Source organism: Corvus kubaryi, unplaced genomic scaffold, assembly GCF_017639235.1.
Source record: "Corvus kubaryi isolate FWS band 111438036 unplaced genomic scaffold, C.kubaryi_AGA036_p1.0 37126, whole genome shotgun sequence".
Taxonomy (NCBI): Eukaryota; Metazoa; Chordata; class Aves; order Passeriformes; family Corvidae; genus Corvus; species Corvus kubaryi.
In genome coordinates, this window is record NW_024581031.1 from 320,070 (window position 1) to 345,795 (window position 25,726).

General features: G+C 41.5%; 1 protein-coding gene across 3 annotated transcripts in view; it reads left to right on the top strand.

Annotated features, from left to right (window-relative positions):
• Positions 1 to 25,726, top strand: part of ADARB1 (adenosine deaminase RNA specific B1) — a 118,087-nt gene that overhangs the window by 71,635 nt on the left and 20,726 nt on the right. For all 3 annotated transcript variants that reach the window (XM_042021159.1, XM_042021163.1, XM_042021162.1), the window contains exons 3-8: positions 6,351 to 6,425; positions 12,260 to 13,191; positions 20,844 to 20,958; positions 23,205 to 23,373; positions 23,881 to 24,029; positions 24,639 to 24,807. In XM_042021159.1, coding sequence (XP_041877093.1) covers positions 6,398 to 6,425; positions 12,260 to 13,191; positions 20,844 to 20,958; positions 23,205 to 23,373; positions 23,881 to 24,029; positions 24,639 to 24,807 — 1,562 coding nt within the window. In that variant the 5' untranslated portion in view covers positions 6,351 to 6,397. The remainder of the gene's footprint in view (positions 1 to 6,350; positions 6,426 to 12,259; positions 13,192 to 20,843; positions 20,959 to 23,204; positions 23,374 to 23,880; positions 24,030 to 24,638; positions 24,808 to 25,726) is intronic.

Genomic DNA, 25,726 nt, shown 5'->3' on the forward strand with positions numbered 1-25,726 from the left:
TGCTGGAATCATTCAAGAGTAGGTTGAACAGGGCTTGGAGCAACCTGGTCTAGTGGAAGGTGTCCTTGCTCATGGCAGGGGCTGGAAAGAGATGAGCTTTAAGATCCCTTCCAACTCAAACCACTGGTCTATGATTTGATTCTATGATATTTTTTATTTCCTAAAACTGTTAATGTCACACCTGCAGTGGGTCACCAAGTTTCTCTCCCAAGTGCACTGTGTATGTTCTTCAGACAATAGTCAGATTTTAGAGACCTTTTTGTCTCTGCAAAGCTGTCATCCTGCAAGGCCTTGTCTCAGGCCTCCCTCCTGAGTGTTGTACCCTAGTGTCACTGCCTTGGGGAGCAAACGTTGGTTGAGTTAGGAGCTGCTTTTGGGGAGGAGAGCTACAAAAGTGACCTGGAGAAGTCTCTTTTCCATCTTTACAGCAAATTTTGTGAATGATATCTCTGACAGGTTAGGGCAGATAAAGTAATTATTAAAAGCAAAATCACTTTTGACTTCAGATAGCTAATGCAGCAACTCTTCCCCCAGAAGGAAAGAGAAGTACACATTATGTGTCTCTTTCTTAGCTGTGCTGAGAACAACGTGGTAAAAATTTAAGCAGCTGAAGGAATTATGGTAAAGAGCTCAGTAGTTGCACAGAATGCTCTTCGCATTTTACAAAGTGTGCCATTTTCTCAAAGGTGCAAAATGAATTCTCATCCCCCTATGGGGTATTTTTTCCCTTTCTCTCCGTGTCATTATTGTTGTTCCTTCAATGCTGTGTAGATGTAGATACCTCACCCTCCATGTTCTTGGTCTGTCACACACAGCTTATTGTGTATTGAACTGTGAAACTTGGCCTGAAACTGTTAATTGGCCTGCAGAACAGCACACCAAATTAGGCACAGCACTAGTTTGGGGAGTTGCTCTTAGAAGGGACTCATGTCCTCCTGAGTTTCTTGGTGGTGAACATGTGACTGTGGCATGACTATGGCATTGATGGCTTGTTTCTCCGTGGTAAGTTCTTTCTAAATTGTGTCAACTGAGCTCAAAGGTTCCTGTTCCTCTTTCTTCATCCTTAGAAAAGTAGTGTCTAATAACATGGATGCTGAAGTAGAACTTCAGCTCCTCTGAACTGGGGAAGTTTGAAGCTTTTAGTGCTTAGGCTTCAGACAAAAATAATTACAGTCACTCAGTCTCTGCTTTCCATCACCGTCTGGAGATATAAAAGCTGTGATCTGGGGAATGAGTGCCAGCAGGTAGAGCTCCTTGTTAGCCCATCAGCCCAGTTCCAGTGGTGAGCTTGAGCATGTTGGGTTTGGTTAGTGAAGTACTGCTAATTTAAGATGCCAGTGGCAAAGTTTTTCAAAAAATGCCAGCCTGGACAGTTGTCAAAATATGATGGTGCATGTAAGTCATCTACCAGAATTCATCTAGATTCTATAATGTGCTGCATTCCTGATGTACTGAGAAATAAAGGTCTGAGAGCAGCTGGAGGTGACTGGTCAGAGAAATCTCATCACTGTAGTAACACACTGAAGAAACCTGTGGAGCATGCCCCTGTAGGCATTCCCTGCTGGAATGTGCTTTTTTGTCTTGTGAGGTTTAATCTGAGGGTAGGATTAAAGGATAGCTGCAACCCTCAGCCTGAGCTGGTGATCTGTAGGATCTACAGGATCAACATATGTTTTTTGGTCACTGAGATGGGGAGACAGGATGATATCACATTATCCCCTAATGTCACATGTTATGTTTTAGTTTGTGAAAAGGCTGGAAAATACCACAGGTAATGTTGACAATAGGAGGCCTCTTGGTCAGGCCTGGCATAGAAACCCTTGTATGGAAAATCTGTGACTAAAGTATGTTTGAGATTAGCATATTTATGTTCCTGCTATTTCCAAATACATTTTGTGCCTTTTGAGGCAGTGTGTGAAATGTGAACACGAGAAACTGTTGTAAAGGATGCTGAAAGCATTTTGTTTCATGCACTAGGCTGTATAAATATTTCCTTGCTTATGTCTCTCCTTGTTTCTGAGCTACAGGACTGAAGACTTGCCCTCCTTTATTAATAACAAAATAAGGTTAATTGAGCCTTTCCACACCTAGCAGTGAGGATGTCTTTGATCTAGTCTTTCTAAGAGAACTGTCCTTCCTTGCCCCTTCTGTGTGACAAAGGGTTGTCACACGTGCCTCTGGCAGTGGGTAGGGGTGAGCTGCATTCTTCACTCACCTTTGTTCACTGGGCTGTGCACTGGTGTGTTCCAGGGTTCCAGGGGCTGGGTAGAGAGAGCACAGGGATAACCCTCCTTTTGGAAATACGTTCTGCCGCTTTGGGAGGGGGTGAGGAGGTGACACAGGTGGTAGGGGGGTGTGTGGCATCACGTCAAGCCATGGCTCTGGGCATGGGGACCCTCTGCAGCACAGCCCGACTGTGCTGGAAATGCAGGAGGACAAAGCGATCTGAGAGGAAAGGTAGGGCTTGAATTGCTCCATTTAATTGCTGAAACAAAGGAGTTGGTGGAGGGGTAGTGGTGGTGTTTGTAAACATAGTTTTAAGGTGAGGTTTGAACCTCTTTGTTAAGTCCAACTTCAGTGTTAGCACTTTGGATTCATAAGAAATCCAGTTTGTCGGAAATATTTTGAGCAAGATCCATGTTTTATTTCACTTGGCTTTCAAAGTTTGGAAGGAGAGAACTTTTTAACAGATATGAAACTTCTCTAAAACTGCAGCTTTCTGACTTACATTGTTTTCTAACAGTTTTGTGTCATCTGTCAGGTTAATGCCATATTTTGCATATATGCCATTTGCTGAATGTAAAGTGTTGTTAGCTGCTAAATTTCCCTTTCAAGACATATTTAGGTTTTCTCTCAGTAATGAGAATAAACCAAGATAACTCTTAAGGTCTTTCACAACTCTTTTTTGCATGCAGTCGATACCTAGGATAGTCAAACAGAAGAAATGCAGGTGATCTCTAAGTCCTCCTGTGGTGTGTGCTTGCTATAGTTAACATTTACTTAAAAATCTCTCAGGTAGTCTCCTGTGAAAATAAAGGCAAATTCTCTTGTGTTGGCTGCTGCATTTTTAGGTACTTCTGATGTTCTTCCTATCTTTGGAAATACTCTACAGGAATTAGACTTTAAAACCAGGCGAGAATTAAAAGTATGCTTTCTCCTGGCTCCAATTAAATTAGCATACATTTAGATGCTGTTTTCCTGTTTGATATGGCTGGCTTTTAATGCATCTAGGAAAAGAAAGGTTTTTGTAGTCAGAACATTTCAGGGTGTGCTGCTATGCAGAATCCCTTGGCTTTGGTGAGTCAGTTTAGGAAAGAGCTGGGTGGAGGTTTGGTGCTCTGTGTTACGAACAAAAAACTCACCACTGCTACACCAGCATAGTTCAGTCAAACCCTCAATTTATTTTATCAGTATGCCTGAGAGAAAACATGGAGCTGGCTTCTCCCACAGCCCCACTCCACACAGAACGTGCTGTAAGTACACTGACCCAAATCACTTTGTATTTATGGCAGTCATTCCTTATTGCTGTTTTTCAAAGTTTGTTAATCTCTGAACAGCAGTTAAGCTTTTTCCTTTACTCTTACACTTTTTTTCCCAAATAAAAGATTTTTCCAGTGCTGAGAATGTTACTGTAGTTGTGTCCCTTATCTGAGAGCAGGATTTTAGGAGCAAAACGTGAGAGTTTATCATATCTTGGTGTCCAAGGCAGATGCACAGCTTCAGTGAAGTACTTTTGGAAGGTGTCCTTGCTCAGATGCCAGATGACCATTGCCCAACCTCACGTGGAGGCTTTGTGTCTGTAGGACCTGAGATGTTCCTGGATGTCAGTTGCTAAACTGGTTATTTACAGGCAGTGAATGTGTTTATTAATGCAGTTTTGCTGCTCGAATAAAAGTTTGGAAGGTCAAAGAAGTCAGAAATGCTGTTCCTTCTTCAAAGTGAAATGATAACTGAATCAGTAATGTTTTCAAAAGTAACCAAGCATGCCTTGGCAAGAGAGGAAGCTTTTTTTTGTAGTGAGCAGCCCAGGCTCAGAGTCCATTTTGTGAAAGAATCTCCCCTCTCTTTCTGAAAGCATACATAGATCCTATTTTATATGGAAGGACTTTGAAAAACGTTTTTTCTTCTTATCAAATCCTCTACATTTGAAAGCCAGGTGGGAAAAAAACCCATGGATTCCATTGGGAGGAAGTTTGGAAGATAAATGTGTATGCAGAGTACTGAGTTCATTCTCTCTGCCCAGCTCAGTACTGTCTCCTACACATTATTCGTAGAATTATACCATGTTAAGGGGTTGGGATGGACTTTAGAGATCATCCAGTACCAGCTGTGGGCAGGGACACCTCCCACTAGAGCAGGTTGCTCAAGGCCTTATCCAGCCTGGCTTTGAACAGTGCTGGGGTTGGGGAACCCACAACATTTCATACTGTTTAAATATCTAATTCATTCTCTTCCAAGTATTTTTGACTTGAAGTGGGTGGTTATTAGCAATTAGTTGTAATGGAAATAGTTGTATAAGACACACAGAGTCTTGTAGTGATGTGCTTAGAGTAAGGGAGGCTTAGCAGGCTGCCTTGGGAAGTGGTGGAATCACCATCTCTGGAATTGCTCTGGAAACAAACAGACATGGCATTTCATGCTTTGGTTTAGTGGGGGCATGCTCTTACTCAGTAAAAGGCTGGACTTGATCTTGAAGGTTTGAAGTCAGTGGTTCTATGACCCTTAGGTTCTTTACCAGAGTGATCTGCTGGTGCAGTTGTGGGGACTGGAGAGAGGAGCTGAGTGCTGCTAACTGTACTCATGTATTTTTTTATAAAGAAAGGATTAGGGAAAAAGGTGATCATTCTTTATTTGCCAAGAGTAGTCTAACTCTTAAACATATATGGTTAAAGCTTAAAACAGAGCTTAGTGTCATTTGGCTGCATTAATACTGTAGGGTTGCATCTCTTAGGTGGCTTAGGGCTCTTCTGTTAACTGTCCTTGGCTGTTAATCTTCCTTGATGCTTCCTGAATCTGTTTTAGCACAGTTACTGAAATTATTTAAAAAACCCCCAAAATGATACAGATATTTATGCAAATGGAGTTTCTGTTTGCTTCTGCTTTTAGCAGAGAGGAGCTTGCCTTTTCTCTCCTTCAGGCTGTAGGGTGAGTTGCTGAGCCCAGGCTGATCACCCAGCTCCTCAGGAGGGTTTATCCATGGTGTGGAAGTGAGGGGCAGCTCTACAGCCTTTTTCACTTCTGGCTTGGCTCAGGGAGCTCACTCATCACCTTGGTAGGAGTTAAACCAGGAATTGTTCAAGTCTTTTGTCCTTGAGTACAAAGTTGCAGGAGTAACTGGAGCAGGTGTGATGTGCTAATTAAGGTGATAATTATTTACAAGTCCTATTGATTACAGTCAACTAATATCCTCTTGTTACAGTGGAGTGTGCTGATGCTGTGTAATGCAAACTGTCTCAGGGGTTGGGCAGAAGGGGTTATAGTGGATGGGGTGACATCAGGTGTGTGTTCAGTCACTAGTGGGGTTCCACAGGGCTCCATCCTTGTCCCTGTGCTCTTCAGCATCTTAATAAACAGTCTGGAGACAGAAATCAAAGGAATACTAAATAAGTTTGCTGCCAGTACTAAATTGGAAGGAGCTGTTGACTCCCTCAAGGGCAGAAGGGCCCTGTAGAGAGACCTTTACAAATTTGAGGGCTGGGCAGTCACCAACCGTAAGAAGTTTAACAAGGGCAAGTGCTGGATTCTGCACATGGGGTGAGGCAACCCTGGCTGTGTGTACAGACCAGGAAATGAGAGGCTGGAGAGCAGTACTGTGGAAGGGACCTATGGGGCTCCTGGCTGATGGCAAGTTGAGTAGGAGTCATCAGTACCCTGGCAGCCAGGAGGGACATCAGGCACAGCATCGCCAGCTGGGCAAGGGAGAAGATTGTCCTGCTTGCTCTGGGCTGGTGTGGCCTCACCTTGAATCCTAGCACAGGTTTGAGCACTACAATACAAAAAAGACATGAAGCTATTAGAGAATGTCCAAAGGAGGCTGCAAAGAAAGTGAAGAGTCTGGAGGGGAAGCCATAGGAGGAACAGCTGAGGGCACTTGGCTTGCTCAGCCTGGAGGAGAGAGGGTCTCTCCCTGTGGGGAGACTTCGTTGTGGTCTTCATCCTCCCACTCTGGCCTTCGACAGCTTGGGGCTGCATCTTTCAGTCACTGACAATCATCTCAGTTTTAGGAGGGATCTTTGGTCAGGATTTACCCAAACAGCTCAGTGCCCAGGCTGCTGCTTTTAAAGGACATTCAATACTTTACCTTACAAGTTGCTACCTTAAAGCCTAAATATCCCCTCCCTGTTTTCCAGACAGAAGCAGTCTCCGCCAGCCAAGAAACCAGCAAAGATATTTCGCAATGGATGTAGACGATGAAGAAAACATGAGTAAGATGTGTTTATTTACATAGTAATAAACTAATAGTTTCTGAAAGTGATTTTTTTTTTTCCCAAGCACAGGGGCGACTGCAAAGAAACTTTGGATGCGGAAAAGACAATACTTAAATGTGGTGAAGAAAGGTGAATTGGAGCTTTTGCATTAACAGTGTTTTAAATATGTTAATATAATTACACCTTCTGTATTACACTTTATACCTTAGGTTTTTCTTACAGCAGCTGACTAATAAAATAAAATATTTCCCTGTTTTGAACCGGCAGTGAGGAAGGGAGGGATAATAGCAGTAGTGCCCATGCCAAGGGTTAAGTACTGGTAAGGAGTGAGTGGTAAGATGAAGGGGATGGAGTTGAAGAGTACAATATGATGGAGGGAAGGCAGAAACGGAGAAAGGACAAGGCAAAGGAGGAGCTGGAAGAGCTCTGTGTAGGTCTCACATAGCCTGATGATTCTCTTTAGATGTTGATTGTCCCAACCCTGAACTACTGAATTATTAAAGTGATTTTAAAGCACAAAAATAGTCAAATAAAGAAATCATCTTGATGATACTGATGCAGCCAAGTGTGTGAGTGCTAACTCTGGGGTATAATCAAGGTCTCATAACTTGTGAGAAAAGTATTCTCATTAAACCATTCTAAAATATTTTTACTGTTATTTGCCTTTCAGCTATCTATTTCTTTTTGTGACTCAGAGAATTGTTCTGTTGCTGCTGTGCTGTGCCTGACTGTAAATAATTGTATATTATGTAATAACAAATGTGCTTCTTTTTCCCTCAAGTGGCAGTGGCTAAAGAGTGCATCTGGAAAAAGGTGACAAAGCCCAGCAATTGCTTTGGAGCGGAAGAGTTTTAATTCAGTCTACAGGAGTTACAGAACAATTTTAGGGGGAGATGAGGAAGTTAGATCATTGTGTTGAAAATAAAGCAAACAAACCCAAACCAAAAATCCTCACCCTGCCAAAAAAACCAAAACCAAAGCGAAAATTATTACCTGAAATAAAATTAATCTTTTTTCCTTAGTGAAACAGTGAACTCAACTGGAATATGCTTGGTTTAATTTTCTTTTCCTTTATATATAAGAAATTACTTCAAATGGATGTTTTAGCTGTTTCTAAAAGTGGCCTCCCTAAGGAGGCCATCAAAAAGTAGTGTAATTGGGTAATTCACATAAGATTTTTATTTTTGATAAAGCATCCCTTTTCTCAATAATGGTATAGCTCAGCATGAATAGAAGGTGCCTTCCTGAGCTGGAGAAATATCATCTCTTTATAGGGGCATTCTTTAATTCCGTGTCATTAAGCAAAACACTAAATTTTTGTCACCTTCTGGGTTTTTTTGTGTTAGTGCATCATTATGGGAAACCATTCAAGGACTTTGTTATTTTGTCAGAAGCCTGGCTCAGTGGAACTGTTTAGGGAATGCATTTGTTTAACTTCAGTTTTGAGATGTCAGAACCTTGGCTAAGCCCGGTTCATATAAAGTGCAAGATGATCTTCCTTTGTGTGCCCACGCAAACATAATGAATTTGAAATGTTAAATCATCTGATGGGGGGGGAGGGAGGGAGAAATCAAAGTTTAAATTTTAAATTTTTAAGTTCTTTGATTTGTGCAGAGATACATGTTTTTTAAACTTTTTATCTCTCCTTACTTTTATGTCTCTTAAAATAGTGAAGTGGCATATTAGAAGCCACCTATTAAATATTTTATTACTTTATAACTGCATTTGGGGAAACTTTCTTAAAGGAAGGGAAGGTGAGCCATGCAGTCTTTGTAGCCTGTGGTTGCATAATGAGAATTCCTCTGCAGAAGCCAGAATTAAGATGGTTTTTTTTTGGTTCAGATGAAATATAAGACAGTGATGATGTCTTACATTAATAAATTAATGTCCCTGACAAACAGTGTTTCAGACTTCAATTTTTAGTGTTTTCCTTCTTTATCCTTTGGTCATAGAGATGTGACAAGATATTTGGGGACAGATACAGTTTTTTAGAATGTTTTTATTTGTTTTCTGTTGCTTTGCGTGTCTGGTGTGTCTGCATCACTCTGAACACTTGGGACACAAACATGTGATTCTCCTGACCTTTCTCTTTGATCTGTGTGATCTGTTTGCTCCTTTTTCTAAAAAATGCTCAGAAGAGAGCATGTGGTTTTTTCTGCTTGTTTTTAATGAAAAAAAAGACTTATTTAGAATTTCCCCAGGCCACTAAATTAGAGCAGCAGTATAAAGGGGTAGCTAGAACCATCTTTTGGTTCAGCTAAGAGTCATCTGAATTTAATTAATTGTGTTCCAGATCAGACAGAGCAGGGGGAGTGTTGTCTCTCAGCAAGCAGGTAATGGAAGGTCCCCAACGGATAAAATATCTTGATGGCAGACACTTTTTAATTACACGGAATAAACCCAAAAATAAGCCAGCACATCCAGACAGAAGATTTATTTCTTTCCTGGCATGAAAAATTCCCCATGCCTCTTTCCTGCTTTGAGTGTTCTTGTAAGCACTCAGATGAGATCTGGGGACAGGACTGTCCTTCAGCTGAAGTTGTTGGTGTCAGCTATGATTTTTGCTAAGGTGGCTTCCACAGACATCAATCAAATCTCTAATTGAAGCTGCCAGCTATTTTTAATGACTAGAAAATACACCAATCTCATGAAAAATACCCAATTTTTAAATCATGGGTTGTATAAATGTTTAAGAAAACAGGATCTCAATCAAGTGGTTTTATATATGTTAATACTGCATTAAAGCCTTAAATACACAGCAGGTGTGATGGACCTCAAAGGGCTCTCTAAAAAAAGCATTCATTCCTTGAAACATTAGATTTAAAGACTGGAAATACTAGCGATTTCTCTAAAATCATGCACAACATGTGGTGTTTAATATTGGAATCATCAAACTTTAAAATCCAGCAAATAAAACCCAGGAGATGCATTAAGACTAGCAGGTGGAGGATCAAATAACGCAATGGGAGATGTTTTCATGCCATTGGTAATGAAGTGGTGAAGTGCCCTGCTCAGGACATCATGGATGCCATGAGTTTATGGGGTCTTTAAAAGCCATTAGAAAACTTTCTTTGGGGGGAAAAAAAGCACATGTGGCTCCCTGCTATGATCTCTGGGAGAGCCCCAGAGCTGCGAGGCTGCCCTGGGGCGGGTCACTGTGTCCTTATGCTGGTGTGATACCCTCTCCTGGGGTCTGGTGGTCCTGTCACTGATGAGGAACTGGGCAAGGTGAGGAAGAGCCAGGAGCGCCATTCCTAACTTCCCTGGAAGGGTGGCATGCCTGGGGAAGGCATCAGGAAGCGGCTGGCCTGGAGGCGTTAGTCTGTGTCTGAACATGGACAAGGTTAGAGGTGACATGTCTGACTTGAACAGGTTAAGTTTTGACTAATCTGTGAGATCTTCCCAATCCCTCAGGTAATTAGAGGGCCTCAGCACTGCTGGGCAGGACAGGCTGAGGAAAAGGACCAAAAGCAAACCTTTGCCCTCGGTCTGACAGGGAGGGACCTTTCCTTGCAGTCCAGCAACTCTGTGGGTTCAAACAAGCACAGGTCCTTTTGGTTTGCACAGGAAGTCCTACTTTCCATCACATACTTGGATTTGGATCAACTCCACAGTGTTACCTCCTTTCCTGGTCTGTTGGTTTGACTCAGGATCAGCTCCCTATGTGCTTTCTTTCCAAGTTTCTTCCACCCTGCAGATGCTCCAAAGCTAACAAAGCCTAGTAGCTCTCAGGCAAGGAGTAGTTTTCTTTCCTTCTCTCTTAATGAGACAAGGTAAGCGTGCAAGTTTATTTCCTGCTCCCTACAAGTCCTTCCTCCCTTTCAGGACATCGTTTCCCCTACCTGATGAAGGAGTTAGTTCAGCTGCCGTGCTTATATGCAAAAATTACTCTTTTTAATGTTCAGCTGGAGTCTGTTCAACTCCTGTTTTCTTTCTGTGGTTTCCACAGGCACTGGTAGTTTTCATATAAAAAGAAATGAAACCAGAGACCATTAATTAGTATTAATGATTTCTGTTTAGCCTGAAAGTCTTAGTGGTTGATAACAAATACCTGGTGCCACCAGTAAGGGCAGTGTTCCAGAAATGATGTTTTAGATGAGATGTAAGAAGCTCACTGTAAGGAAAGATTTAAAAATGTCCTCTATTGTCCTTAGATTCCTCCACCATAAATTTATATTTTTATGAAGAATATATGCATGAACACTGTATTGACAGTTGTGGCCCTATAGCCTTCGTTCTCCAGGCAATGTTTGTGGTTTGTGGCTGAACAAGAGATACTTGATTAAATCTAGCAGTTTTCTAGCAATTAAATGCTTCAGAATTTCAATTCTTGACCAAATTTAATTGACTTAATTGCACGATCGGTACTGTACAATTCTTTGTTGTGCTGCTGTGCTTTAACAAAATGTGTTCCTACTTTGGCTTTTTCTTTTGATCTTTTTTTTTCCTTCCCTTTTTTCTCTTTGAGCACCGAAAGGAGTAACCTATTGAGCTTTTGCTGGAGGATGTTATAAATGAAAATTTAGTAACCATTCCATCAGCTTTGTAACCTGGGCGAAGTGATGTGTGCATGGTAGGGGATTCTTAGGGAAGACTGAAAAGTGTCACAGGAATGTGTCACTGTGAAAGAGAGCTTCCTTCCACCTTGGTTTGCTCTAATTTCAATGAGCATTTACCACCTTGCATCAGTGTAGATGTAATACAGATCTATTGAAGTTTTGGAACAGGAGAGTTAAAAATACTTGACCTATTAAATTTTCATTCATAAATGCTAATAGAAAGCACAAATAGTTAATTTCCTAAGTTTCTTTATCAGGGTGAAAATGAGGTCTTTGAACTTATAGCAGATTTAATTCCTTAAATACAGCTCTGACAACATTGCCACAACTTATATTTTTGAAAACAAATCATTAAATTAATATTATATTGTCTCCCCTGCCTGCTCATTAAAATATTATCACTATGACTGGGCAGCTTTTGTCACAATTCTGTTGTGCATAGCCTTAGAGAGGATCTCTAGCGATTTTTGGGTTTGTAACTCCATGACTGCAGTTTTCTCAACAAGGAATTACTCTTTGTAAATGATGAATAAGAGATCTTTTTAACAGAAGGCTGTGTGGAAATATGTAGTCTTGTGGCCATGCTGGCACAGTGGGCAGCTGTATTTCCTGAGAAAATTGGGATGAGGTGAAATGAATGTTTAGGAAAGGTATAAAAAAGAACTGAATTTGAAAAATATGGAATAGCTAAACAGAAACAAAAGCATTCAAACACTCTTCAGTCATGGTACCTACCAAAGAGCTGCCTAATTTTTTATTGCTCTGAATGAAGGTTTTATTTATGTAGTTTTTCAATTTAAGCAACTAAAATCACTGAGATAAAAAAGTAACGTGACTAAACTGATAATATAATAGAAATAAATATCTGGCTCAGAGTTGTGGTCTTAAGCATCCATTTTTATTTTACTAATGGCAGTTGTTTGTTTTGTGGGCATATGTTGCTATATATATTTCTGATGTAAAGAATTTTTTAGGCTAAATATAACTTACAAGTAAAAGTTTTGTTCCAGCATAATTAAAATGAAAAAAAAAGTTATAGTGATTTTTTGCTGTACAGTTGTATCAAGTGTGTAGTTTGAAGATTGTGTTAATTCTTGAATTATTGAGAGGTTTGTTACATTATCATCATCTCCAGTTGTATTACAAAAATATTTAACCTGTGAGCACACATCACTTAACCAGTTACAAAGAGAGATAAAGGAATCTATAAATTTTGCATTTACAAGATCCTGCACCGAAGGCATTGTAAGTTACTCTTTCTGGGCACCGCAGGTTCGAGCAGCACCGACATTAAAGAAAACTGCAATGTGGACAACGTTCCCCCGAAGGACAGCGCCGGGCAGGGGCCCGGGGAGGGGACCCTGCTCTCCAACGGCGGTGGCAGCAGCAGCAGGAAGAGACCTCTGGAGGAAGGCAACAATGGCCATTCCAAATTTCGCCCCAAGAAGAGGAAGAAAATGCCTGGCCCTGTTCTGCCAAAGAATGCCCTGATGCAGCTTAATGAGATTAAACCTGGTTTACAATACAAACTCCTCTCCCAGACAGGGCCGGTCCATGCCCCCATGTTTGTGATGGCAGTGGAGGTCAATGGGCAGGTGTTTGAGGGGTCTGGCCCTACAAAAAAGAAAGCCAAGCTTCATGCTGCTGAGAAGGCTCTGCGCTCCTTCGTCCAGTTCCCAAATGCCTCAGAAGCCCACCTGGCCATGGGCAGGACTCTGTCGGTCAACACGGACTTCACATCCGACCAAGCGGATTTCCCCGACACCCTTTTCAACGGGTTTGAGACACCAGTCCCTTCTGATGCTTCCTTTTATCTGGGGTCCAATGGGGACGGGTCCTTTGGCTCGGGCGGGGACTACGGATTGCCATCGTCTGCCATAGCCAGCAGCCTTTCCCAGTCGCCTCTCCCCCCACCCTCACCCTACCCCACAGCCAGTGGGAAGAACCCCGTCATGATCCTCAACGAGCTGCGCCCGGGGCTGAAGTACGAGTTCCTCTCGGAGAGCGGAGAGAGCCACGCCAAAAACTTTGTCATGGCTGTGGCGGTGGACGGTCAGACTTTCGAAGGCTCGGGAAGGAATAAAAAGCTGGCAAAAGCTCGGGCTGCTCAGTCAGCCCTGGCATCCCTGTTTAACATGCAGCTGGACCAGACTCCATCTCGCCAGCCCATTCCCAGCGAGGGGCTCCAGTTACACTTGCCACAGGTGAGAAACCCTTTGGGTGTTGTGGATGGCTTTGTGTAATGAGCAAGAGGAGTCAAGTCATGTGTATTGAATCAGTTTGCACAGCGTTTCTGCTTCCGTAGATATGTGCGTGTATATATACATATATATAATATATGTTTATATGTATTAGGTGATTTATCCAGTTGTAGCTTCTGACAATGTGTATTTTCTTGCACAGAGAAGAGGCTTTGTTTCTGATGTTTTCTACCTTGACCATGTTGCGTAAGAGAGCCCCAGTGCCAGCCTGAATTATGGTTTGTGCTGGGGAAAGATTGAATCACATCTTGCTCATCTCAGGCAGCAAGACTTAGATGGAGTTCAAGTGAGAATTACTGCTTTAAGTGAAGTTATTATTTGATGCAACAGTTTTTAGCAGAGAAGAAAATCATTCTCTCCTGCAAACAGAAATTGTTGGAAGTCAAGGTCAGATTAAGTGAGGCTGATGCAACTGCCACTGATTTCCAGGGTGTAAACACATTCCATATGCATGTATCCAGGATGTGTGGTTAAATGGCTGTCATCTGAAGGGTTGGGCTCTAGGCAGATGAATTAATATGCATATGGAAGTTGCTTAGGCAAGTAAATCTGGCTGAGAAATAATTTATATCAAACAGTTAGTGAACTAGAGAAAATATCAAATATACTGGACACAGACTAGAAATTTAAAATCACTAGAATGGAGTAATTTTGAATTTTTTTTAATGCAGAAGAATTCTCCTCTCTTTTCTTGTTTATGTATCTTCCCAGTCAAACTGCACTAATAATTGTTTGACTACTGTCTTTCTACTGCATCTCTTGGGTCCTTTTAATGATACTATATGCCCATCTAAATTAAAATATTTGCCTGTGAATTCTTTAGTAACTTTCTGTTTTAGAATTTCAAGGCTTTGACCTTTTCTATCTCAAAACCATTGTTCTAGATTTCATTAAAATTCTGACATACTGTTCTGATTTGATAACGTGGGGTCAAAGAGTATAAGTAGATGTTGTGACTATTTTAAATACATTGTTTTTGCAAAATACATGGACAATATGCATATTTTAGAACTTCCTATATGGTTTCATTTTAACGTTGCACAATTATTGTGTTACTGATAAATGTTTCCTTCATTTTCAAATCCAGGATCATGCTGTTTTGGGTAGTTATGATTTCTTCAGTAGATTCAGTGATTTCTGTGCTTTTTAAAAGCGGAGTACATTCTCTGCTTTTAAAAGTAGATTTGACCCCAGACACCAAAAAAATTTCACTGCCAGTAATTCATGTGTTATTAGTTCTTGCATCAGTAAAATGGTGAAAACTGGAACTGGAAGAGGGAAGTGTGAAAAGCCCAAGCTGAGCTGGGAAAGATCTTACATGGGTGCTGCCTCATTTAGACCAAATTTCAAGTAATCTTTTTATTCAGGGACTTTTGATCAGCTTGTCATCAGGATGTCATCAAGCACTTCACTGTGTTGCTTTGCTTTGAATTTTAATTAACTGTTATTGGAATTACATTAGGTCTTTTATGTATTAGTGATTTTGGTCTGTGTGTATTTAATGATTTAAGCATTTGTGGTGTTTAGATGTCCTGCTTTATTTATCTTCTTTTTTTAAAGTCTGTGAGTTGTTTAATTTTTTTAGATAGTGATAACTGTGTAAAAGACTGTTAAATTCAGAGATAATCCTAAAGTGGGTGAAATCACAAAAATTTGAGAGTGCAGGAATGATGTAAATGAGGATAGGATTTGATATAACATGTGGGCCAAATAAAATGTTGATTGGGTTGGAAAAAATGAAAGCTAGAAATATGCAAGGGGAGGAAAAATTCAAATACCAAATGCTTAGGGGAAATAAAAGATGTACAGTGTAGTTGTGCTAGTGAAGATGTTGGAATTGACTGCCTGGGTGGCAGATCCAAACCTGTAGCTCATTTGTGATGAGAAGAATGGAGTTGAGATGAGAGATGATCCCTGTGACAGTGGTGGTTGTGAGTATGGCTGAAAAATCTTGTCTGTGACCCCACCAGACCTCCTGAGAGCTGCAGGTGCCCCAAAGAGAGTTAAATGCAGAAACACATGTGCAAAGTATCAAAGGGTACAGAAGGGTTGCTGCAATCAAAAATTGATTGTTGTGAAATGGGTGTGAGAATAACCTTATGGTCTGTACAGGGGGTTATCGAGGTGCTGATCCTGTGGTTCAGTTTTTCAATTCAAGCTTGTCTGCTTGCTCACAGCTTGGCCTGTTGTTCGTCCTGTTGTCAGGGATGAAGGAAGGTTCCCTGCAGTGAGGAACATCTCTGTGCTGGGAAAGTGAGTTAAACTCGGGAACACACTCAATGTGTGCCTCAGAGCGGGTAAAAGTGTCCCACTGAAGAACTCAGCAGCTGTGCATTTATCACCTGGCAGTGGGTGTGGTGGGATTGTACAGGTTGTCACACTTGCATTAGAGGGACTTGCCTCTCCAAAACAAAGAAAATATTTTTATGGTTAGCTCTGCTTTGGGAACTGATCAAAAAATCATAGAATCACAGAATGGTTTGGGTTGGAAGAAACCTTAAAGATTATCTTATTCCCACCCCCTTCCATGGGTAGGGACACCTTCCACTATTCCAGGTTGCTCCAAGCCCTGTCCAACCTGCCCTTGAACACTTCCAGGATTGGGGCAGCCATAGCTTCTCAGTGCCAGGGCCTCACCACTCTCACAGGGAAGAATTTCTTCCCAATATCCCATCTAATGCTGCCCTTTGTCAGTAGGAAGCCATTCCCCCTTCTCCTTCACTCCAGGCCCTTGTCCTGAAGTCTGTCTCCAGAGCCCCTTCAGGCACTGGAAGGGCCTCTAAGGTCTCCCTGGATCCTTCTCTTCTCCAGGTGAACACCCCAGCTCTTCCAGCCTGTCTCCAGAGCAGAGGGGCTCCAGCTCTTGGAACATCTTGGTGGTCTTCTCTGGAGGGGTCTCACACCTCTGTCAAAGATGGCATGGTGCTGTCCCAAAAAGAAGTTCTCAGACCAGTACCAAATGCTTTGGAGTAAAACTGAGAAAAGAACAGTAGCAGTAATTCCCCAGTTTATGCTTCAAACATTCAGCAGTCCAGGCTGCTGGCGTCACTCAGGGAAAAGTTTTCCGTCAGACAGTGGGATCCTGCTGGTTGGAGGTATCACCTCTTCAGGCCACTAATGGCTTCTATTAGAAAGCTGAGATGGAGGTTTTCCTAATGTTATCTCCTCAAACTGTTTACTTAACAAGATAACTGATTAGTCAAGGTGTGCAGAGAGGTAGAAATTGAAATTGTACACACTGAAGCTTAAAATACAGTTATTTAGATTAGGAAGTTGGACTGTTGTGAGAGAAAGCAAGATGAGCTCCACAAATGAGCATTGTAACTGCAAATGAGATCAGTTTGAAAAACATCACTAGAGAGAGTATTTTTAATCGTTCACTAAATTCAATTTATCCTTTCTGTTGTTGTGGACAGACATTGAAACAAAATGTTAAGCAGGAGAAATGGGATGAGAACCAGTACTGAATGGCTACTTGTACTTGAAGTGCTTTTTTAGTCCTGGTTCAACATGGGGTGAGGGGAACTATAAAAAATTATTCAAATATAGAAAAGATATGCAAATAATTATGAACATGAGTGGTGATCTGGGAAAGCTGATTCTGGAGAGGTACTGAGGAGTTCTAGGCAGTTCATTGCAATGGACTGCTTAGTGTATACAGGAGAATAAGAATGCAATGGATTCAAACCTGGGAAAAAGATAATTTTGAATATATTTATGGCAATATAATGAATTATATGTTGGAATAATTGCTGTGGAATTGGAAGAAATGTACAAGATACATCAGCATAAGCAGTGAAAGACTCTACAACCAGGCAGAAGTTTCTTTAAATCAATACAGGAAACTTCTCTGAATTGTGTGTGCTGGTCGCTGTTAAAGGGGAGGACCTGGTTGACCTTGATTTTACCTGCAGTGGGAAGTTCACATAAGCCATAAACTGTGAAGAAAAGAAAAAAACCAAAACAAGGGAGAACATTTCTGCTTGAGAAAGTTCCCTGGAGATCCAAGGAGAGCACAGAGGACTTGAGATGTCTTCGGTCAGTTCCCGTGAGACCTGTGAGCTGTTGCTGCTGCCTTTCCCACTGTTCAGGGATCACCAGCATTCATCTTGGGTGGTCTCCATGGCTTGCCAATGTCTTCCTTCAGCTCCAGATTGACCTGAACTTCACCAGCTCCAGAATATTTTCAAGTGTGAATGGTCAGGGTAGTTCTGCTACAACATTGCTGCAACACCTGAATTTAACCAAAACCAGTCTGTGTGTGTAGAAAAGGAGTGGATTCTCTGTGACTTAATCAGAGAAAGGAGCACCCAAAAAACTTGGAGCTAACATGCCTTACTGAGCCAACTGTCAGCTATTTTAGGTCTTTTATTTTTTGAATTACTCAACTTGGAATAATGATTTAATGCAGGAGCGAGGGTAGAGAAACTGTGTGTCAGATGTTAGAGCATTCACAGGGGAGGTGAGACATGAGTTCAATTTCTGTTCCAATTAATATTTATTTGTATGAAAGGCAGTAGAGTCAGAATGAGATGTGAAAGATCCCTACTCAGGCCAGTCAGTGGCCTGGGCTTGTTGTGGAAACAGCTTCAAGTCCTTAGTTTTGAGATGGGGACAGCGAGGACGTAATTTCTGGCCAGTAAGTCTTGTTCCCAGCACTGCCTTATTCCCTTGTCTTCCATGCTCTTAGCTATGTCAATGTAATAGACTGCCTGGGAAAGAGGGATAATTCTAATTTCTTGGGGGAGTATTGTTATAAAAGACCAAAATCTTAGTGACTACATCTGTAGGCATTTAGTAGTGTTTATTCCTCACTGCCCAGCTGTTGTCACACTATTTGTGTATCAAATAGAAATAACGAATCTTTAATATATCTGCCTGTTTTCTGGCAGTGATCCCCCTCCCCCCCCCCCCGTTTATCCTGGATTGTTTGCATCTCCAAGGGTCATTTTGTCTCGCTTGAGTTTTGCTTAGTCCTTCTTATGAGTCCTTCCCAGTGTCTGGCTCCAAGTTCATCCACGTGTTTTTAGAATTCCTTGCCAGCAGCTTAGTTCCAGGTTCAGTGAGATGCAACTCCATCCCGTTCTGCTGTGCCAACTTTCATCTTCCTGGAGGAACTCACTGCGTGCTTGTTTGTATATCAACACCACAGTTTCCTCTGCTTTGCTTGTTATGTGAAAAAAAGGATCCTTTTGGAAAAAGCTAATGGATCCAGCCTGTATGCAGGCTTCCTACCCAGCTGCTGTTTAGGGAGCCTTTTGTCAGTGGCATTAGCAGGCAAGGTGGCCATGGATTTCTTCCCAGAAACACCTGGCAGTTTCAGTTCCCAGTGTTGGGGAAGACTCCCCCAGGTACCAGGCACCATTCCTTTTTTTAAATTTTTTTTTGAGCAAAGGTGAATCACATATTTTATTCCCTGGATGCCAAGCCTTTTCTAGCAGGTTTGAAGCCTCTATTAAGCATAGAAGCGTAGCATAGTTTGGGTTGGAAGTGACCTAAAGCATATATTCTCTTTGTGGATCAGGTCCATCCCTGTCTGGAATAGTTTGGTTCTGTAGTATCTATATTCCACCACAATGTCATTCAACATGATTTTACAATTCAGCATGATTTTACCATGTGCTGTCTAGCACATGACAGTGTAGGGTAGAGCAGAAAATACACAGATTACAGAAATGAGAGCATAAAACTTGCTACTGGGAAGCAATAGCTGTAACTATGCAATGAGGCTAGGGATAAAACACTGGAATGGGGACTCTGTGCCTTGGCTATACAGTGATCTGCCTGCATGGCTGCAGGGAGGTTAATAATTTAAGCCTTTTGTGTATTAATTTTTCATTTCTAAGACCAGGGTCTTAGAAATGAAAAAACACTCAGTTATTTGCTTTTTCTTTTGTGTATTTACCTTAAAGTTCAGCTTTCTGCATTAGGTAAGTACCAGGACAATTAAATGCAGATTTAGTGCTGTGTGGTTGTGGTACTGGCAGAACATGGACTGTAACCCAGTTTTGGGTCTAGCAACAAAAAGACCATGTTTGAAAATCAGTGTCTGACCGGACATGTTAATAGCCTCTGAGCCAAACTGTGTTCCCAAAAAATATATGGAGTTTCTGAGTTGCAGTCCGTTCAAATGTATCAACAAAATTGGTGTTTGCAATGTCAAGAGTCTTCTGATTCCACAAGTTGAGCGATTGCAAAACATGGATGAGGCTGGTGCAGTTGGGACCTGACTGCTGGTCAGTGTTACCTATCAGGCTCTGGTGAGAGCTGCCAAGCTCTGTAATCATGACACCCAACCTTTAGCTATTTCTTCCTTGGCTGCTAAAGCTTTTCCAAAAGGAAGTTAACATTGAGAGCATGTCCACATCATTTCTGGGCTGTTGGTTCTCATGAGCCTTGTTAAGGAAACAGGAGTGAATGGGGCTGGTGGTCCTCAAACCTTCTTCTTTTCTTTTTTTCTATTTTTATTTTCTTTCCCCCTTTTCTTTTGGGCATCTAACACATCTGTATCATAGAATGGTTTGGGTTGGAAGGGACCTTAAAGCTCATCCAATCCCACCCCCTGCCATGGGCAGGGACAGTTTCTACTAGACCATGTTGCTCCAAGCCCTGTCCAGCCTGGCCTGGAACACTTCCAGGGATGGGGCAGCCACAGCTCCTCTGTTCCAGTGCTTCATGCAACATCTGCATGGCACTGGTGGGTGTGACACAGTACCTGTGTCTTTGTGGCATGTGAAGCTGTGGGCCGGGTGTGCACACCTAGAACCTCTCAGATACTGCTGGTTGTCAACATATGGTTGCCTTGGCTTCAGTTTCTTTTCAGGTGAAAATTCAAGAATTTGGTCTTGACTCATCTTTTCTAGCAGTTACAGTTCCAGCTGCCTTGAAAACAGCCAGTGAGATTAGCTGCAGTGCTGAACTGGATTGTCAACAGGAGCAGGACTGGTATTTTAGAGTTTTCCTTCATTTTAGAAGTTTGCCCCACTTACAGCCTGAGTTAAAGTGACTGTTCAAGTTTTCCTGAAAGACAGAAATCTTTCTTAATTTTGAGGCAGCTTATTTGGGGTTATACACTGATGTTTTCTATTCCTAACTTTGTACAGATTTTGTAATAAGACATAGGAAGTGTTAAACTAGTGTTGAAAACAAAGTTGCCCTTATTTATGTAATAGTTAGATAAGGAATTAGATTGTTATAAAAGGTTCATTTGAGGGGCATGGATTTTTACTTCAATCTTCTTGTCAGGCTCAATGTTGAGGATACTGAAATGATGTGTTTTGAGGTTTGAGCATGAGAGTATAGACTTACCTGTCTATCCAGTTGTTCTCCCAAGCCTCAAATGTTTATCAGGATCACAGGCATTAGATACTTTGATGCTTGGCTTACAGCTGTCTGACCTTGTTTTAGTAGACATGGAGTACTCGTACCCCTGCTTCCACTTGCAAGTGATGCCTCAATTTTTAGAGAGAACAATAAAAACTCACTTCATTTGCTTCGTCCAATCATATAAAAATGTAAATCTTTATAACTTAATGCTCCTGTAATTTTTAATTTTTGAAAAATTTTTTAATGTGCATTTCTGTGTGGTGTTACAGGTTTTAGCTGATGCCGTTGCACGCTTGGTTGTAGATAAATTCAGTGATTTGACAGAAAATTTCACATCTCCACATGCACGTCGAAAAGTCCTTGCTGGAATTGTCATGACAACAGGTAAATAAAAAAAAAAATAGTATTTTGAATGCTTAAATATGATAGCTCTGTTTGCATCTAGTAAACTAACTTTTTTCAGTCAACCAGTATATATTTCAGTATTGAAATATATTTTTACTGTTTAATCTTGCAGGTGGACTAAATATAGTAATTAAATCTCAGGTACTTAGAGGAAAATTAGACCTGCAAACACTCCTGTTTCCACAGAATTCCTGTCCTCTTCCTTGATTGAGACATCTGAGTAGCTCACAAAATGTAGGTTTTAAAGTTAATCATGAAACTTTGGGAAAATAAATAAAATCCCCCATTGGCCTTGTAGATGGTATTCCTGTTTTGGGCATGTTTTATTCTTAGTGCTCTATGTCAGTCATTTTAGTAAAAATATCTGAAGAAAGCAGTTGATGTTTTGGCAGATGGCAGTGGTGTGCATGTGTCAGCAGTGGTGTCATGGTTCTCTGGGTGCTGACATGAGATCTCTCTGTGTTGCAATTATTAAAGGATCAGGGGCATGGATCATTGATAGAATTAGGGGATCAATAAAAGAACTGTAGCAATAGGCCTGTAAGCAAAAGGCCTGTGTGTGAGGAAAAACTCTGCATGAGAAAATTCTTGTGTGGAAAAAAACAGGGCTGGGAACAAAGAGAACTGGAGTTTGAAGATTTGCAGCTGTTCAGATAAGACCCAGAGAAGGGGAGGTAAACTCTGAATTCTTTTAATCATAACATAACTGTAGAAGCTTGCCAATGCAAGTCCAATTATGTAGAAGTAGAAATGCGCTCTGATAAGTTTTAAGTGACTTAAGAGTTAACAAGCTGGTATACTATATAAGTGCCTCTGGATTGCTAATAAACGGAGTTTTGGTCTTATCAACCACATTGGTTTTGGACTGCAATTTTCTCCCCCCCGCCGGAGCGACCGGGCCTCCTTCTTTTTTCAATTCCAACATCTCTGCTTGTCCAAATCACCCAAAACGGTGAAGTTCTGCCCTAAACTAATATATGACCACGCTGCTGCTGAGTTTTCCTCACATTAAGGTTTATCTTGGTCTTCAGTCCATGTGAACCCTTGGTGGAATGCTCATTTTGAGGCTGTCCCAGCCGTGTCCCCTGCTGGTCTCTTGCCCTCCCACTGACACAGGCCCTTGGCAGGTTTGGGAAGCCCTGATGCTCCTCAAGCACTGCTGAGCAACAGGCAGACCTCCATCTGGTAATAACACTGTTTTAGCCCCAAATACATGAGGAATGTGCTGTAGTTTATTTTATTTTGTGATATTTAACAGGTTTTTATGCTATTTACAGCCCTGTATGTGCAATTCCCAGAAGAGTCATGTGCCAAAGAATTAAGACTTAACTAACACATGAATATGTTTTGATTAACTGTAGAAATAGCTTTACACAGAATTAGAAAATATTTCACCATGAATACATGTCTGGGCAACACCTGGAATTAGATGACCCCATTGCATAGCCTTGTGTTGCAGCTCATTGCTTCTCCTCTAGCCCTGTGGGCAGGAGGGCCCAGCTGGGCTCAGGTTCATTTTAACTTGTTGGGCTTTTTTTACCCCTGTTTTGCTAAGTGGCATTTTGGTCTGTCTTTCTTAGTCCTTCATTCACCTGGGTTTTTTGAGTGATAAAGGCAGTTCTCTGTATAGGAAACACCCACCCAACATACTTTTAAAATTCTATTGCATGGGGTGGTTTAATACCAAGAACTACACATTATACTGGTAATCTTTACAGTGATTTAAGCATTTACAATTGTTTTTTCCCTAGTCTTACCTTTCCTGTTGTTGGCTCAATACCCTTCCATGATGTGTTGCTGCTTTAATAAACCAGTGCCTTTCAGATTTCTAAAGTGGCTGTGAATATTTGCATAGGTGGCCAGAAGGTACATGCTGAAAGTTGCTGGCTGCCTGAACCTCAGGAAAAAAAGCACTTTGAATCTCGGTATTTAATGATTCTTCTTGAAGCAGCACTTTTTACCTGCGGGTTTTCAATTTTTAACTTGTCCGAACTCCAACATGAAGAGAGTAGTTCTCATAAGAGCCACAGACAGTGCTGGTGCAGGGAGGTATGGCTCAATGAAGCTTTTGTTTTAAATAAATTATCAGAAGAAAAACCCATTTTTTTAAAAGAAGCAAACAACAACAACAAAAAAAAGAGCCTTGTTTTGGTTCTGCAAGAAGATCACTCACTGCATTATTAGTGATGTTAATTGTATCTCCTTCCTGAAATTTTGTTTTGCAGGTACAGATGTGAAAGATGCCCTGGTAATAAGTGTTTCTACAGGAACAAAATGCATCAATGGTGAATACATGAGTGATCGTGGTCTTGCATTAAATGACTGCCATGCAGAAATTATAGCTCGACGGTGTCTGCTGAAATTTCTGTACACACAACTTGAGCTTTACCTAAGGTAAGCTGGAGGGAAAAAATGATGAGCTGATCCCACAGAGCTGAGAAAGTGTCTGCGGAAAACATCTGTCTTCATTATTTCACTGTAAAACACTTGTCCTGTTGCATTAGGATGTTGAATTTAGAACTTGTGCCCTTTGCCCTCAAGTTTGAGTTGAACAAAACATTTATTCAGTGAGGTGTCAGTCATGAGAGGGGAGGACAGGGAAAATAATGGGCAATCATTTTGTAAACTGTAAACATATAAATCAAAATAATATGAAGTGGGCTAAAGGTTGCTGATGTTTCATTTAAGTGCCTGAAAGCTCTTGACATCTGGGGTTGCCACAGGCTCTTTGTTTCCTGTCTTGATGGTCCTTTAATTTTGTTAATTGTCATAACTGTTAGATTTATAATACAGAATCTTCAGCCATCCTGTGTTTGTTTTTAATGCCTGTTAAGTCTGCCCAGCTTATGCTTATTTCCATGTTAATGACAGTTTTCACTCTAGCTTTCTTCTCTGTTTCAGCAATAAAGAAGATCAGCAAAAATCCATTTTTATCAGATCGGAGCAAGGCGGGTTTAAGCTGAAGGAGAATGTGCAGTTCCATCTCTATATCAGCACATCTCCTTGTGGTGATGCTCGGATTTTCTCACCCCATGAAGCAGCTCAAGAGGGTATGACAGCAGTCCTCTTCCACCCAAGGGAGCTTAAATTATTCTTGGGGCATGTACAAGCGGCATGGTTAAAATTTAGGTGTCTTCTTTCCTTTTAGCATAGAGGTGTGTTAGACAAAGATCTCTTCCAAAAAAGTCTGAGCTGTTCTTCCTCTGTGGTAGAAGTTCAGTATAGAGTGATGAGCCCTGTGGTCTTGAAGAGGTTGATGCTAACTGAGATAAGCCAGTGAGTCAGCAAGTATTCCTACAGAACTAACCATCCCCTTTCCTTGTTTCTATCCTTTAACAGCAGTTCTCTGCCTGCCCCTTCCACAGTCTGCCCATTAACTTCATTTTAACTCTGTAACACCCAGAAAAGAGCTCAAGAGCTGCCTGCTTCCTACTGCTCCTTTGGTGAAAGCTTGGTTTAACTGCAAGTGTGTTTTGGAAGGCAGTGTTTGTGAGAGGTGTCTGATGCTGTAGCTAAATTGCCAAGAGCAGCAGGAACTGTGATGTAAGCCAGCAATAACTGCAGGCAAATACCTCAAATTAGTCTTTCTTATTGTGATTCTAATGTAAAACCCTTTGAAAATGTTCCTCAGCTGATTCTCAGTGTTTTTTGCCCTTCAGACCAAGGGGACAGACACCCAAACCGAAAAGCCAGAGGACAGCTACGGACAAAAATCGAGTCTGGGGAAGGGACCATCCCCGTGCGCTCCACTACCACTATCCAGACGTGGGATGGGGTATTGCAAGGAGAGAGGCTGCTGACCATGTCCTGCAGTGACAAGATAGCCAGGTGAGATGCTGAATGATTGGTTTTGTTGCTATTGATGTTACTGCTGAAGGAGGGCAGAGGACAAGCGGGAATGGCCTTAAGCTGAAGCAGGGCTGGGTTAGATGGGATATTGGAAAGAAATTCTTCCCTGTGAGGGTGATGAGGCCCTGGCACAGGTTGCCCAGAGAAGCTGTGGCTGCCCCATCTCTGAAAGTGTCCAAGGTCAAGATTGAATGGGGCTTGGAGCAACCTGGGATAGTGGAAGAGGAATGGAATAAGATAATCTTTAAGGTTTCTTCCAACCCAAAACCATCCTGTGATTCCTAAAGGAGGGGTGCATGATACCCACAGTGCATGTGCAGGGAATTGCTGGGCTTATCTCAATGCTTAGACATAGTGTGAGAGTGGCTGTCACCCCGTGATAAAGCCCTGATTCTTCACCTACAGTTGATGTCAGACCTTTTGCTGGCTTCAGAGGCAAGGTGGAGTCATTCTGTATCATTCCAGCCACATCAAGTCATGACAGCTTTGTTTTGTATTTCTATCACTAGGGAATAGCAGAGGAATGTTTTAGTGGTTTTTTTTCCCCCTAAAGTAGTACAGCATTAGGAAAACAGTACAATAAATCTATTACATTACTTATATTTGGATAACTTCCTCTGGTGATATACATCCTTGCCCCATTGTTGGAAATGTTCCAAGTCAGGTTGGATGGGGCTTGGAGCAACCTGGTCTAGTGAAAGTGTCCCTGCCCATGGCAGGGGGTTGGAACAGGACAAGCTTCAAAGTCCCTTCCAACCCAAACCATTCCATGATATCAAGGATACCTACATTTTCCATGCATAGTTTAGATTTTTATTATTTTGTATGGTGGAAAGTGTCCCTGTTAAAAAAATCCTAATGGATGGGCACTTCTAGTTTTTAACTCTAGAATTTTATT